At 38.8% G+C, this 13,914-nt stretch overlaps 2 protein-coding genes across 6 annotated transcripts in view; one reads left to right on the top strand and one right to left on the bottom strand.

Annotated features, from left to right (window-relative positions):
• Window positions 1–4,274, top strand: part of WDR17 (WD repeat domain 17) — a 110,303-nt gene extending 106,029 nt beyond the window's left edge. For 3 of the 4 annotated variants that reach the window (XM_078069872.1, XM_078069873.1, XM_078069877.1), the window contains one exon: window positions 2,765–4,274. In XM_078069872.1, coding sequence (XP_077925998.1) covers window positions 2,765–2,962 — 198 coding nt within the window. In that variant the 3' untranslated portion in view covers window positions 2,963–4,274. The remainder of the gene's footprint in view (window positions 1–2,764) is intronic. The other variant, XM_078069875.1, reaches the window with a different exon arrangement.
• Window positions 1,018–13,537, bottom strand: SPATA4 (spermatogenesis associated 4). Of its 2 annotated transcripts, none has more exons than XM_036110566.2 (6): window positions 13,299–13,537; window positions 12,079–12,208; window positions 11,596–11,714; window positions 11,268–11,488; window positions 4,315–4,431; window positions 1,018–1,733 (listed from the first exon to the last, which is right to left on the bottom strand). In XM_036110566.2, exons 1-6 carry the CDS (start codon window positions 13,514–13,516, stop codon window positions 1,663–1,665), a joined length of 876 nt encoding a protein of 291 aa, XP_035966459.2. In that variant the 5' UTR covers window positions 13,517–13,537; the 3' UTR covers window positions 1,018–1,662. The 2 variants fall into 2 exon arrangements, with proteins under 2 accessions (XP_035966459.2, XP_035966468.2); XM_036110575.2 differs by having other exon boundaries at window positions 1,018–1,243.
• Between the last annotated feature and the right edge of the window lie 377 nt (window positions 13,538–13,914).

The following is a 13,914-nucleotide window of genomic DNA, read 5'->3' as shown; positions in this document are numbered from 1 at the left end:
GTCTCTCTCTCTGTCAAATAAATAAATAAAATCTTTAAAAAAAAAAAAAAAAAAAAAAAGAATGCAAGGTTCATAGATAAATAACCTATAGCTGGTTAAGATATGCATTTAAAGTATACCTTTTACCTCAGATAAAACTAGATTTTAAACACACTCACTCCCAAGAAGTAATCCTATTTCATCAGGGCTCTCTTTACTTTCTTTTACTAAATATTACCTGCCAAAAATGTGAAATTAAACTGGGAAGTCTCTGGAGAGAGAAATTCTAATAAAGCCAAGCCTTCAAAAATGCAGAACAATTGACAAGAGTTTAGCTGGAAATTGACAGGCACGTCGTGGGATTCAGTGTTCCTAATACTCATTCTCAGAAGTTGCAAATGAGACTGTTAATGAGAGAGCATAAAGACATGAAAAATTCCAGTTGAAGAAAAATTTCCAAATGTGAATGTAAAATTATAAGAATGTATGAAAGATAATTAATCTTTCAAGATACCAGCTTGCTTTGGTTTCCCTCCAGCGAAATTATGGGGAGTGGAAGCAACCAGTAGAAAATGTTTAATTGAACTGAATGGTTTGCTAAACCCCAGAACCAAATTCCAAGTGAAGCACAATTTTCCTTTCCCACAACTCTTATCAACAGGAGGGACACCTATTTTTTAAAAAATGTTTCAAGTCAGGCTATTTATGGGGGTGGACAAGGTTCTCTGTGGGCCTATGTAAAATAATAATCATTCAGAATAAATATTTTTATGAATGCATGTGATGTGTGAATATGTATCAGGCAAAGTAGTAGCTCTTTTCATTTCTAATGAGGAAAATGTATTACAAAAACGTAGATTCACCATTCCTACAGAATTTATGAGAAATAACTGACTTGTCATGGTGAGTTATGTTTAATTGTACCTTTAAAATGATTCTTGCTCATTCTGTGTTATTTGATTTTGTATTTTTAACAGTAACTGGCACAGGTGTTTAATAAATGGTTATTGAATTGAAAAAGCATGTTCTTCAGCCCAATTATGGATGAGACACCACTTTAATTTACTTATATATCCAAGACTAGGTAATTCTATCCACTTAGTATGGCAGGAGACGGGGCATCGCTTCTTCAAAGCCATTAGACGGGTGCTTTCCAAGCTTACTTTTCCTTGTTTCTATAGATTTCCTAGCAGATTCAAAAGAATGTTTTCCAGCTTGCTTCACACAAGTTTCTTAAGTGGATTGCCACCAGTACCTATATTTCCTGGAATATTTAAATAAACAACACTAAAATCAGTTTGTGGTTATTAGATATCTGCACAATGACCAATGTTTCTAATACATGAAACATGCAGAATGATGGGCAGCAGGCTGAGCCCAGGTTCATCCAAATGCCTGGTAAACAGAATATTTAAAGCATACGTTATAGTAGCCGTAAATAAAAAATCTGAATGTCATCCACTTCCAAAAGTCATTAGCAGTGCCTAAAATACCCAGGGCTGATTTTGGTGTATCTGATACCGAATATGACTCAGTTATTTTTAGATGTTGCTTCAGAAAGCAGCTGAGGTAACAGTGCCATGGTTTTCACAGGGCTGAGATTTGGCAAATACACAGAATTCATAGTTGAGTTTCTGGAGCTCTGCACTGAAGCCTCCAAGCTGCCCAGACTCTTCAGGTTACTCAGTTCCAACGTGAGGAGCCAGTCACAGCTAAGAAATCTGTTTTCCCCCGGCCCAGTAGTTTGCTGGATGCTAGGTTTAGGTAAACAAATGGAGGAATTTAAGTGTTAAAGAAAAAACAAAAACAAAAACAAAGGTAATGACTTATCTAACAATTAATTTTCACCACCTTATCAGATAATTAGAAGCTTTTCAGATGAATGGCCTTGTCGTTTCAGTGTTGTTACGTGCAGTGCAATCTTAGATGGTAAAAGAGGGCCCAGTTCCAGTGGTCTAGCTCTGTTTCTCCTTCCATTAACTTTCAAATTATGTTAGCTGACTTGAACTTATCACTCTACTCTTTTATTAGAAACAACTGAAAACGGAGGAGGGTGGGGGGATGGGGTAACTGGCTGATGGGCATTAAGGAGGGCACGTGTTGTGATGAGCACTGGGTATTACACGCAACTGATGAATCACTGAACACTATACCAAAAACTGATGATGTACTATATGCTGGCTAATTGAATTTAAATTAAAAAAATAATTGAAATAGAATCCCTTGAACAAATTTGGGGAGAAAATAAAATTTAGCAAAACAGCTCTCTCCCATGTAATTAACCAAAGTCTGCTCCATTCATTCATTACTTTCCATTCTGCCTAGATTAAGAGAATCCAAGTATCTGGAACAGGATTGAGAGACATATAAAGATAAAAGCATATTTCTTCCTATCCTGATCTGCCCTGAAAACCTCCATAGCCCATCATCCACTTTAAAAAGGATAGAAAAAGACCACCGAAGTGAGAGGGACTCATAACAGAGAGCACTGAGAGAATAAAATGGGGGAGAAGTTATTTATAGCTGCTCATACATGATTAAAATTGTAAAAGCAAGAATCCACTCTACTTGGGCATTCTGATCTGAAATGATAGCATTATTTTTCTAAAAATGCCTGTGTGTGACCTTGAAATTTTTCTGAAAAGAGAACAGAAATGAGGAATGCTCTTTAGCAATTCAAGCACTGGTAGGCATCATTTTCTCAAATATGGACACTTTGCATCTGTTTCTCACACTGGAAGGACGCCCCGCTGCGACTCATTCGTCCTCTGCCTTTTCATTGCAGGTCCCAAAGCAAGTGGCCACGTGCTTTCCTGGCCTGAGTCAGGTCCAAGTAGCCGGAAGGGGAAAGAGGCAAGCAAGTGAACCAAAAGAGCCGTGGGGAAGGCTCCCCCCTGACTCGGCCTCAGCCCTCCTGTGGCTCCCAGCCTGCTGGAGTTTTCACTGCAGGCGTCACCATGGGAACGAGGTTGAGGCAGATTGAAGGAGAGGATGTAGGCCCAGAACCTGAAGGTGAAACTATGGATACATTCTTTTTCCCCATAGAAACATCGTTACTTCTGTTGGGTTCTGTCATGCAGAGTCCCATGCCTTGGGCATGTGATGAGTTAAAGAGGTTTTCATGGACGGGCCTAATGTCTAGATACTAAGAAGTGCGCTCTGAGAAACAGTAGTTCTAGCAGGCCATTAGCAAAAACAGAACTCAATGATAGTGATGTGTGATCAAATAGAGTTTGGAAAACACTTGATTCTGTACCTCTGCTCTTTAATATTTACAATGCATATTAGCATATAAAAGGCTCTGTGAAATCCTAAGTTTAAATGAAGGAATCTGTTGACATTGCTTTTCCAGACCTTATGTAAACAAAAACCTTTTTCTCTCCCATGAAATCCCTTAACAGTAGAAAACATGCCCTGCAGCAGAGGTCCCCAAATATTTTCCATCAAAGGCCTGACAGTCAATACTTTAGGCTTTGTGGTAGGTTTGTCAGATAAAATATGGACACTCAGTTAAATTCGAATTTCAGATAAACAATGAATAATTTTTAATAAAAGTATGTCCTCAACATGTCCGCAGAAGTATTAGTTGTATTGGCTATGTCTGTTTGTATTCATTAAATCTAGAAGCCCACTTTGTGGGCAACAACTGGCCATGACTCAGCCCTGCTGTTGGGCAAAAGTCGCCACAGACAAGGCATGAAGAACAGGCGTGGCCAGGTTCCAATACGACTTTATTTCCGGACATGGAAATTTGAATTTCATATAATGTTCATGTGTCAGGAAATATCATCTTTCTTTTGATATATTTTTTCAACCACATAAGAATGTGAAAGCCATCCTTATCTTGCAGGCTATGTAAAAACAGGCAGGAGACTGACGTTGGCTTGTGGGGTGTAGTTTGCGATGCTGTACTTGCTTTCTGAACGACCAGGATTTAGACAAGTGGTTTCTTGGGGTACAACCAACTGGGAAATGTAGGCAGGCAAGTGTCCCTCGCTGCCGTGGGACAGATGCATCATCCCTGCTAGAGAACTGAGTTTTGAGCTCTGCTGATGAGCCCCACCTGTTTCAGACTCATCTACTTCAAGAGAAATCAGCAGAAATTGTCCCTTTCGTGGGGGGGGGGAGGCTGGCTCGGGAGTCTCTGGACGCGACTGGCACTTGCAGACTGCAGGCCCCTCAGTCTATCAAAACATCAGCCTACCAACACAATACACAGTGGTAGACTAAAGGCCTAGACTGACGTTTTAACGATTTTTTTTAAATTCAAAGGAATGAAGTAGAAACACTCATTTAACAGGTAAAAAGTTAAAAATAACAATCACAAAAACTCACGTAAAGCAGGAGTGAGGCCTTCCTTTGAAATCATGGCATTGTGTTTGCACCCAGAGACTTTGGGAGGAAGACGATCGAGAGTAAGTTCTCCCACTGTTGGTTTGACCTCAAACCATTCTAGAAAATACGAGTACAGAAACTCTTCGTTAGAAATTCACTATGGCCATTGCCAAAATAAGACACCACAATTTACAAAGTAGGCAAATTCTTTAGACGTTTCTTTAATCATATTCCTAAGAGTGGTGTGGATGGGAGGTTATTAACCCTCTCCCCACATTGTTCACACCTCTGATGTACAGAATAGTTGCTTTAAAAAGTTACTTTAAAGACAACATCTTTATGTTCCTATTAGTTTTTTAGTAAGTTCTTATTTAATAGTAATATGTATACAGAAAAGTGAACAAATCGTGTGTTTACAGGCTGATGAATCTTTGGAATGAATACACCTGGGTTGTATTATTAGTATCCCCAAATCCCCTGCCTATCTCTCCCATACAGTACCCTAAAAAGAAAACACTGTATTGACTTCTGTCATAAAAGGTTAGATGATTTTTTTGTATTTCATGTGGGTTTTTTTATATTTCATATAAATCATACAGGATTTATTTCATTTTCAAACATGTTTATACTATAAAAATAGTGACTTAAAATTACTTCCATGTTTCCCATATTTCTCATTAAATCTATAAACTATCACACTTGGGCATTGATTTCCCTGTGCTTCTAAAGATCACTTACCCCTCCTCTGCAGCTCTCAGCCTTCACTGAGGCCGGAAAAAGAGTCTAAGGTAATTTCTACTCATCAATCAGACCTTGTTAATGCTATATACAGCTCTGGTCAATAACATTCTCAGAACTATAATTATCACAGTTAATTACTTTGGCTGAGCTTACAATCAACAGTCTCAAAAATCAAGACTGGTAAGAATTGAATACTGTTCAGGAATCTGAAGGGTTGAGGTGAACCATGGCTAAAGAGAAATTGTGGTCAAAAGAAGACAAGGGAGATAGAGGTTAGCTTTGCACCAAGATGGACTTTTAAATAGAAGATTAAATAGAATAGTTGTGTTTTGTTCTAGAAATCCCAACTAGAGCCAATGAGAAGCAGAAATGGTGAGATCGACTAAATGTAAGCAAATGTTATGTATAAAAAATAATTGTATCTGATTTGTGGTATTAAAAAAAAAACTTGACAGAACTAAAATGCTGAAGTGTGGTAGGGGGCTGGGCAGGAGTCGTCATTGTCATTGTTTTAGGGTCCTTATAGTTGGAGAAAGAAAGTAAAGATATTAATTTTACATTAGGATACATATGCATGTTAAAATTTCTAGGGTAGCACTAGAAAGAGTAGAAATTTTAAATTTTCCAAATTAGTAGGGGTGGGGGGAAGTCTTTAAAAAAGATTCAATCCGAAAGAAAAGATAGGTGAGACAAAAACAAGGAACAGAAAAAGAAAAAAAGGCCACAAAATAATATGATAGATGTGAGGGCAAATATAACAGTAGGCAGTACTACTGAATTCATAACAATTAAAATCACAGTGAATGAAATAACAAAGGTCCATGCCACAGGATATTTCTAAGAATTGCAGGACTTGCTTTACCAAGTATCAGCACTTACTATAAAGCACTAGTAACTAAGACAGTGAGGGTGTTGAGGTTGCACACAGGTAGACAAAATCAGCTAGAGCTGGGAAACAGACCCATATACATAAAGAAACTGGAAACGTTTGAGACAGGAGGGTATTATTACAAATCAGTGAGAAAAGAATAAATTTTGTTCAGGAAATGGTCTGAGACAGTTGGTTCTCCATTTCAGTTGCAGATGAATTAAGATCTTAAAAGAGACTAACCCCTTACCAGATCTATGTTTTGCAAACCTTTTTTTTTTTTTTTCCATTTTATAGGTTACCTTTTCACTCTTGTTTCCTTTTTTATGTGGAAGCCTTTTAGTTTGATGCAATCGCACATGGTTTTTTTTTGCTTTTGTTGCCTGTGCTTTTGATGTCATTTCCAAAAAATCATTGCCAATGCCAATGTCAAGAAACTTTTTTCCTATGCTCTCTTCTAGTAGTTTTATGGTTTCTTAAACATAAGACCTGTTCTGGTCTTATGTTGGGGTGTGAGATAAGGGTCCAAACTCATTCTTCTGCAAGTGGATATTCAATTTTCTCAACATGATTTATTGAGGAGACTATCTTTTCCCCATTGTGTGTTCTTGGCATCCTTATTGAAGATCAAGTGTCTGTAAATGCATGGATTTATTTCTGGACTTGCAATTCTGTTTCATTGGTCCAAATGTCTGTTTTCATGCCAGTATCTTACTATTTTAATTACTATAGCTTTGTATTTAGCTTGAAATCAGGAAGTCTGATGTCTTCAGCTTCGTTCTTCTTTCTCAGGATTGCTTTGGCTTTTCGGGTTCTTTTGTAGTTCCATATGAATTCACGATTGTTTTTTTCTATTTCTGTAAAGACTGCCATTGAAATTTTGCAAGCTTGCATTGAATCTATAGATCAATTGGGTAGTATAGACATTTTAACAATATTAATTCTTCTAATTCATGAACATAGGATGTCTTTCCATTTATCTGTCTTCTTTTATTTCCTTCATCAATGTTTTATAATTTACAATGTATAAAGGAGTAATATCCAAAACATATAAGGAACTCATACAATTCAATAGCAAACAAAACAAATAACCCAACTAAAAACTGGGCAAAGGACCAGAGTAGACATTTCTCAAAATAAGAAATACAGGAGCACCTGCCTGTCTTGGTTGATGGAGTGTGTGACTCTTGATCTTGGGCTTGTGAGTTTGAGCCCCATGTTGGATGTAGATATTACTTAAAAAGAAAATCTTAAAAAAATAAGATATACAAATGGCCAATAGGTATATAAATAGGTACTCAACATCACTAATCATGATCAGTAATCAGGGAAATGCAATCAAAACCACAAAAATATATCATCATACACCTGTTAGAATCGCTATTATAAAAAAAAGACAAAGTATAAAAAGTGTTGGTGAGAATGTGGAAGAAAAGAGAACCCTTCTACACTGTTGGTGGAATGTAAATTGGTACAGCCATTATGGAAAACAGCATGGAGACCCAAAATTAAAAATAGAACTACCATATGATCCAACAATACCACTTCTGGGTATATATCCAAAGGAAATGAAATCAGTATTTCAGAGAGGTATCTGTACGCCCATGTTCATTGCAGCATTATTCACAATCACTGAAGATATGGAAATGCATGAATGTATAAAGAAAATGTGATATGTATGTGTATACACACACACACAATGGAATATTAATGGAATATTAATCAACCTTTATGCTAAGTGAAATAAGCCAGATGTGGAAAAATAATACTGCATGATTTCACTTCTAGGTGGACTCTAAAATAGAGTCATAGAAGCAGAGAGTAGAATGGTAATGTCCAGGGATTGGGGGGAAGGGGACATGGGGAGATGCTGATCAAAGGTATGTAAGATGGATAAATTCTGCAGGTCTAATACATATCATGGTGACTATAGTTAATAGTGTATCATGTACTTGAAATTTGCTGCTAAGAGGATTGATCTTAAGCGTACTCACCACACCAAGCAAACAAGGAAAAAAAAAGAAAAAAGAAGGAAAGAAAGAAACAAAGAAAATGGCAATCATGTGAGGAGATGGATATGTTTGATTGCAGTGATCATTATACAATGTATATGTACATCAAAACATCAAGTTGTATACCTTAAATATATTTCTATTTGTCAATTATAACTCAATAAAGTTGAAAAAAATTTAAAAGTGAAAGGCTAACATAACATTTTTCTATATATGTCTCCAAGGCAAGGGAAATAAAAACACAATAAACTATTGGGACTACATCAAAATAAAAAGCTTCTGCACAGTGAAGGAAGCAATCAACAAAACTAAAAGGCAACTCATGGAATGGGAGAAGATATTTGCAAATGGCCTATCTGATAAAAGGTTAGTATCCAAAAAATATAAAGAACTTATACAACTCAACACCTAAAAAACCAAATAATCCAATTTAGAAATAGGAAGAAGGTATAAACAGACATTTCTCCAAAGAAGACTTCCAGATGGCCAACAGACATATGAAAAGATGCTCAATGTCACTCATCATTAGGGAAATGCAAATCAAAACTATAATGAGCTATCACCTCACACCTGTCAGAATGGTTAAAATCAACAACACAAGAAACAACAAGTGTTGGTGAGCATGTGGAGAAAAAGGCACCCTCATGCACTGTTGGTGGGAATGCAAACTGGTGCAGCCACTGTGGAAAACAGTATGGAGGTTCCTTAAAAACAGAACTACCCTACAATCCAGTAATCATGCTATTGGGTATTTACCCAAAGAATACAAAAACACTAATTCAAAGGAATTAATATACCCCTATGTTTATTGCAGCATTATTCACGCTCGCTAAACTACGGAAGCAGCCCAAGTGTCCACCAATAAATGAATAAAGAAAATGTGGTGTGTGTGTGTGTGTGTGTGTATACATATATGTATATATATACACACACACAATGGAATTTTACTCAGCCATAAAAAAGAATGAAATCTTGCTGTTTGCAACAACATGGATGGGGCTAGAGAGTACAATGCTAAGGGAAATAAATCAGAGAAAGACAAATACCATATGATTTTGCTCATATGTGGAATTTAAGAAACAAAACAAATGAGCAAAGGAAAACAAAAGCAACAAACCAAGAAACAGACTCTTAACTCTAGAGAACAAACTGAAGGTTACCAGAGGGAGGTGCATGGTGGGGGGGGGATGGGTGATGGGGATGAAGGTGTGCACTTGTTGTGATGAGCACCGGGTGACATATGGAAGTGTTGAATGACTATATTGTACACCTGAAACTAATATAACACTGTATGGTAACTTTACTGGAATTAAAAGTTAAAAAATAAATAAAAGTGAAAGGCTAAACTTCAGTAAATTTAAATGTAGGAGAATGTTTTTATAACCCCAAGATGCCAACAGTATTGACCATGAAGTTTGTATTTGTTTTTCATTTCTGCCATAACAAATTACCATAAATTTGGTGACTTATGAACAACAGCCATTTTATTCTCCCAGTACACAAGTCTCAGGGCTTCTTTTTAAAGTCTCACTGGGCTGAAATCAAGGTGTTGGCAAGGCAGCATTCCTTCTGGAAGCCCTGGGGATAAATCCTCTCCCATGCTCATTCAGGTTTTTGGCAGAATTTGGTTCCTTGCCCTTCTAGGTCCAAAGTCTCTGTGTGGTTGCTGGCTGTCTCCGAGGGTTGTTCTTTGCCCTTTGAGGCCATGCCCCTATCTCCTTGTGTTCTCTGAGTGGCCCCTGCAGCAACGGAAGGCTGAGGCCCTCTCACACTTCAGACCATCCCTACTTCTGCTTCTGCTGCATTGCTCTGATTCCACTTGGAGAAAGTTCTCTGCTTTTAAGTGCTCATGTGATTAGACTGGACCCACCTGGATAACCCAGCATTAACTCCCTAGGTCAAGGTGTGCAACTTCTGCAAAGCCTCTTTTGCCATGTAATGCCGCATATTCACAGGTTCCAGGGACTGGGGCATGAACAACATGGGGGCCCCATTCTGCCTACTACAAAGATGGATAAAATCTAAATTAAGAAATATATATGAATGAAATTAAGAAGAACATAAATTGTATGCATGAACTATTTTTTTTTTTTTTTACATCAAGGAAATTACAAACAAAGGCAGCAGGACAGTGGTGACTCTCAGAGGGAACCATGGAGAATGCAGTAAGAAGGAGACCAGCAGAATGTAAAGGTATTGGTAATGTGCCACTTCCTAGACCATAAAGGGATTCAGAAATATTTATTCATTGTCTTCTTTAAATCATACATACACTTTATATGCATGCATGTATGACAAAAATCACAGCAAAATTTTAATGTTTAAAAACATACAAAAGAATTTGAATACACAATTCCACAACAGGATTAATAAACTCAATTCTTTCTCTACTCACAAACTCATGAGTGGAACCAGAAAGGAGAGCAAATCAAGGAAGAGAAACAAAAACTGATAGGCAATGGAAGATGAACAGAGTAACAGAGGACAAAATCCAAGATATCCAACTCACAGTTAGGGGCAAGTGACAGTTACTGCTCTCGTTTCCTTCCAGGGACTAGAGAGAAAATGGCTCTTCAGAAAACTAGGGTTCAAAAGAGCGAAATCCTAATGACTACAGCTGCCTTATTCATTAATGGTTTGGGTGCCACCGTCACGATAAAGTCACTAAGTGTCTGGAATCAAGGACTACAAAATTCCAGGACACGAGTGGTGTCAGAAAAGCAAAAGCAAAAACAAAAACAAAAAACAAAAAAAAAAAAAGAAAGTTCACTAACTTGCCAACTGTTGGGACTCTGATGGCAAATGCTTTGGATGCTTTGAGAATTATTTCGGTGGTATCTCTGGAAAGTTGCCTTGGGTTGCCCCAGTCAGCCTTACCTTACCCAATCTACATACGGAGGCTACTACAGAAAGGGTAACACTGGCCATACGCTAGAAAGCATCTGGAATGAATCACGGTAGTCCAGGCTTTTCCTAAAGTACTTATATCCTGATGAAGTCTTAAATATTCCCATCCTCTTTAGTAACTTGAGATGATATGTGAACCTCTTATTTCCCACAAAATTTTATGTGAACGCTTTCACTAACGTTTTTCTTAAAAGTATTAATACACTCAGTTAAGCTATGTTTGCATTAGAAAAATTATTACATAAACCACTCCAATGATAATAAATCGTTCCACTGCTAGCATAAGAGAACTATTTTCCCTTTAAGCCTGGGACAGAAAAAGCAGAAATGGGACAGACAATGGCCAGCTTTTCTTTCATTTGTACTCAAGTATAGCCTCATTAAGTTGGGAAGAACTCAATCGACTATTTCCAAGGAAAACTTACTTGGATTCAGTTTTCTGCTTAATTTTCTTTGCAACATTTGTAGAAGTAAGAGGTACTCTACTTTAAGTTCATTGCTGAGCATGTTGGGATTGCTTATTATTTCTGATAACCTGATGTTATCTTTAATCGACTTGGAAGCTGTAGACCGAGGAACTAGGGGCAAACGCATCTGGTAACTATAGTCTGTGAAATTCACGAGGTCGTCCTGGATACTTTTAATTCTGGAAATAAAAAATAAAATACTGTTCACAAGCCACATTTTAGTAATGAGACTGATATCAAATTTTCATGTTAAACTGTATTGCTAGAAAAATTCCGAATGACTTACTCTCGATGTGTTAACAAGGTATAAACCTCTTGGATCAGGATTTCAGGTACTCCAGCTTTGCAATGAATTGTTCCATGGATTAGCTCTTTAGGTAATTTAATTTTTTTTCTTGCCAGGAACTTTAATAGTAGAAAGAAAGAATTTTCATTATAAGAAGTTCTATATAAATCTCCAATTCCTAGGAATTCACTTTAATCCCCCTTTTGTCTCTCAACTAATTTTTTTTGTGTTTAACGTGTTAATTATTAAAAGATATTATTCTTCAGCAAGAAAACCAATTATTCTGTCCCACTCCAATTTGAAATGAGTATGCTCAGTTTCATAAGGGACTCATGACAAGCTTTAACAACATTCTTTTCAATACAGGGAAATGAGCTGCCAACTCAGTAGCCACACACACATATGTGTAGATATCCAAGAGGTCAGAAGTACACCTTTAAAAACACAAAATTCTTAACAAAGTGTCAATGACTGCTAATTTACCTGCTCCAACTGTGCCCAGTTATCCAACTTGACTTTCAAAGAAGTTCCATTTTCAAAGGATGACAATTTAAGGTCCCAGGGGTAATATATAGTGAATATTTCTGCAATCAGGAAACCATTTGAAAAATCCCTGATCCACACATAGATAGCATTAAGGAAATGAAATAAAATGTAGTTACTTTTACAGTTGGTAATATTTTATAATCAATTAACACCGATTGAATATTCCATACTGACAGCAAATAACTTATAAAATTAGTTTTGTTGGATCATTGCTTTGAGGAAGATTTGCTATGGAATAGAATTTTGATAAGATTAGATACACACCAAAGGCTTTGGTGTTCTTTTTATGAACCCAAACTATTAATTCGTATTGACTCTGCATTTTAACAAGATCCCTAGCTGATTCCTATGCACATTGAAAATTTCAGGCATGTCTTTATCAAAAAATATTGATATTAGTAAACCAGAGTCCTTGACTGCAAAAAATGTCATCGTCTTCATGTTTATGGGAGTCAGTTCGCATTCCCAGAGCAGATATTAACTGCCCGTGAGGTTCAGGGTGCTGCAGCTAGGCATCAACTTTCTTCAGTAGGTGCCATCCGGAGGGTAGACTGATCCCCACGGCCATTAATTGATGTCCAGTGTTTCTAAAGAAAGAGGCTTGACTGTTTAAATGTTTTTGTAGTCACCGAGGCATTCTATATTAGCTTAAGTCTACAATGTAATGATTGATTGAATGGATAAATATACGAAAGCTTCCTCGTGTATTTTGCAGGCCCGCTCCCTCAGAGGGGAAGGGGTGTGCGTGCGTGCGTGTGTGTGTACGTGTGTGTATGTATGTATGTGTGTGTATGTGTGTGTGTGTGTACGTGTGTGTATGTGTGTGTATGTGCGTGTGTGTGTATGTGTGTGTGTACGTGTGTGTATGTATGTGTGTGTATGTATGTGTGTGTGTGCGTGTGTGTGTATGTGCGTGTATGTGTGTATGTATGTGTGTGTGTGTACGTGTGTGTGTATGTGTGTGTGTGTGTGTGTGTGTGTGTGTGTGCGCGCGCTGAGCGGGCAGGGGTCTGGCACGGAAACCTAGACTGGGCGGAGCAGGCTAGCTGAGTGGGGCGGCCCCTGCGCCGTGGCGGGGCAGGCGGGGCCACGGGGTCGTCCGTGGGTCCCCGGGATGCTCAGGCCCAGGCGCCCGTCTAGGCGGCTCGCTCCTGCACCTGCTGACGTTCCTGGGGAAGAAGGTGAGATCCAGGCCCTGGAGCCAGCGCAGAACCGACCGAGACAGGCGGGAGCTCTTCGGTGGATGCGGATAGACCAGCCACTTCTTAGGCTTCCCTCGGACGGGAGCTGCCGCCTGTGGCGAAAATGACGGTGGCGTGGGTAGGGCTGCCGCCGGCAGCGTCAAAAACTTTTCTCCCAGGCCGGCGGCAGCCATGTCGCTTTCTGGGTTTCTATGGCAGCATGTGCGGCGGGGCGGGGCCTGCGGGGGCGGAGCCTCAGTGAGGCCGGAGGACCCGCTTGGGCGGGGCGGGGCCTCGGTGTGGCTGGGCGGGGCCTGTGGGCGGGCGGGGCTTCAGCCGGGTAGGCGGGGGGCCTCGCGGATCCCCCAGTTAGGGGAGCTGACGCTGGGATTGGGGCACGCGATCCCTGGCTTCGTTGGGTGGACGCTTTCAATCTTAGTTGTCGTTAGCCTCACTTCTAACCAATTTAGAGCTTCCTTCCAAACCCCTTGTCCTTATACATTTACATTTTAAATATTGCGGTTTCAGCCCAGCCAAAGGCCTATTATCAGTCAAGCATTTTGAGGAGGATGTGAGAAGCCTCCAGAAGACG

The sequence above is a fragment of the Halichoerus grypus genome, chromosome 3 (assembly GCF_964656455.1).
Source record: "Halichoerus grypus chromosome 3, mHalGry1.hap1.1, whole genome shotgun sequence".
Lineage (NCBI taxonomy): Eukaryota > Metazoa > Chordata > Mammalia > Carnivora > Phocidae > Halichoerus > Halichoerus grypus.
Note: the sequence above shows the minus strand (reverse complement) of the source record. Positions and strands in the feature narration are given on the sequence as shown.

Coding starts and splice junctions, on each gene's coding strand:
- SPATA4 (XM_036110566.2), bottom strand. CDS start 13,516: ATGGCTGCCGCCGGCCTGGGAGAAAAGTTTTTGACGCTGCCGGCGGCA. Junction 12,209..13,298: donor TTCCCCAGGAACGTCAGCAG/GTGCAGGAGCGA, acceptor TGTGTGGATCAG/GGATTTTTCAAATGGTTTCC. Junction 4,432..11,267: donor AAGCAGAAAACTGAATCCAA/GTAAGTTTTCCT, acceptor CGTATTTTCTAG/AATGGTTTGAGGTCAAACCA.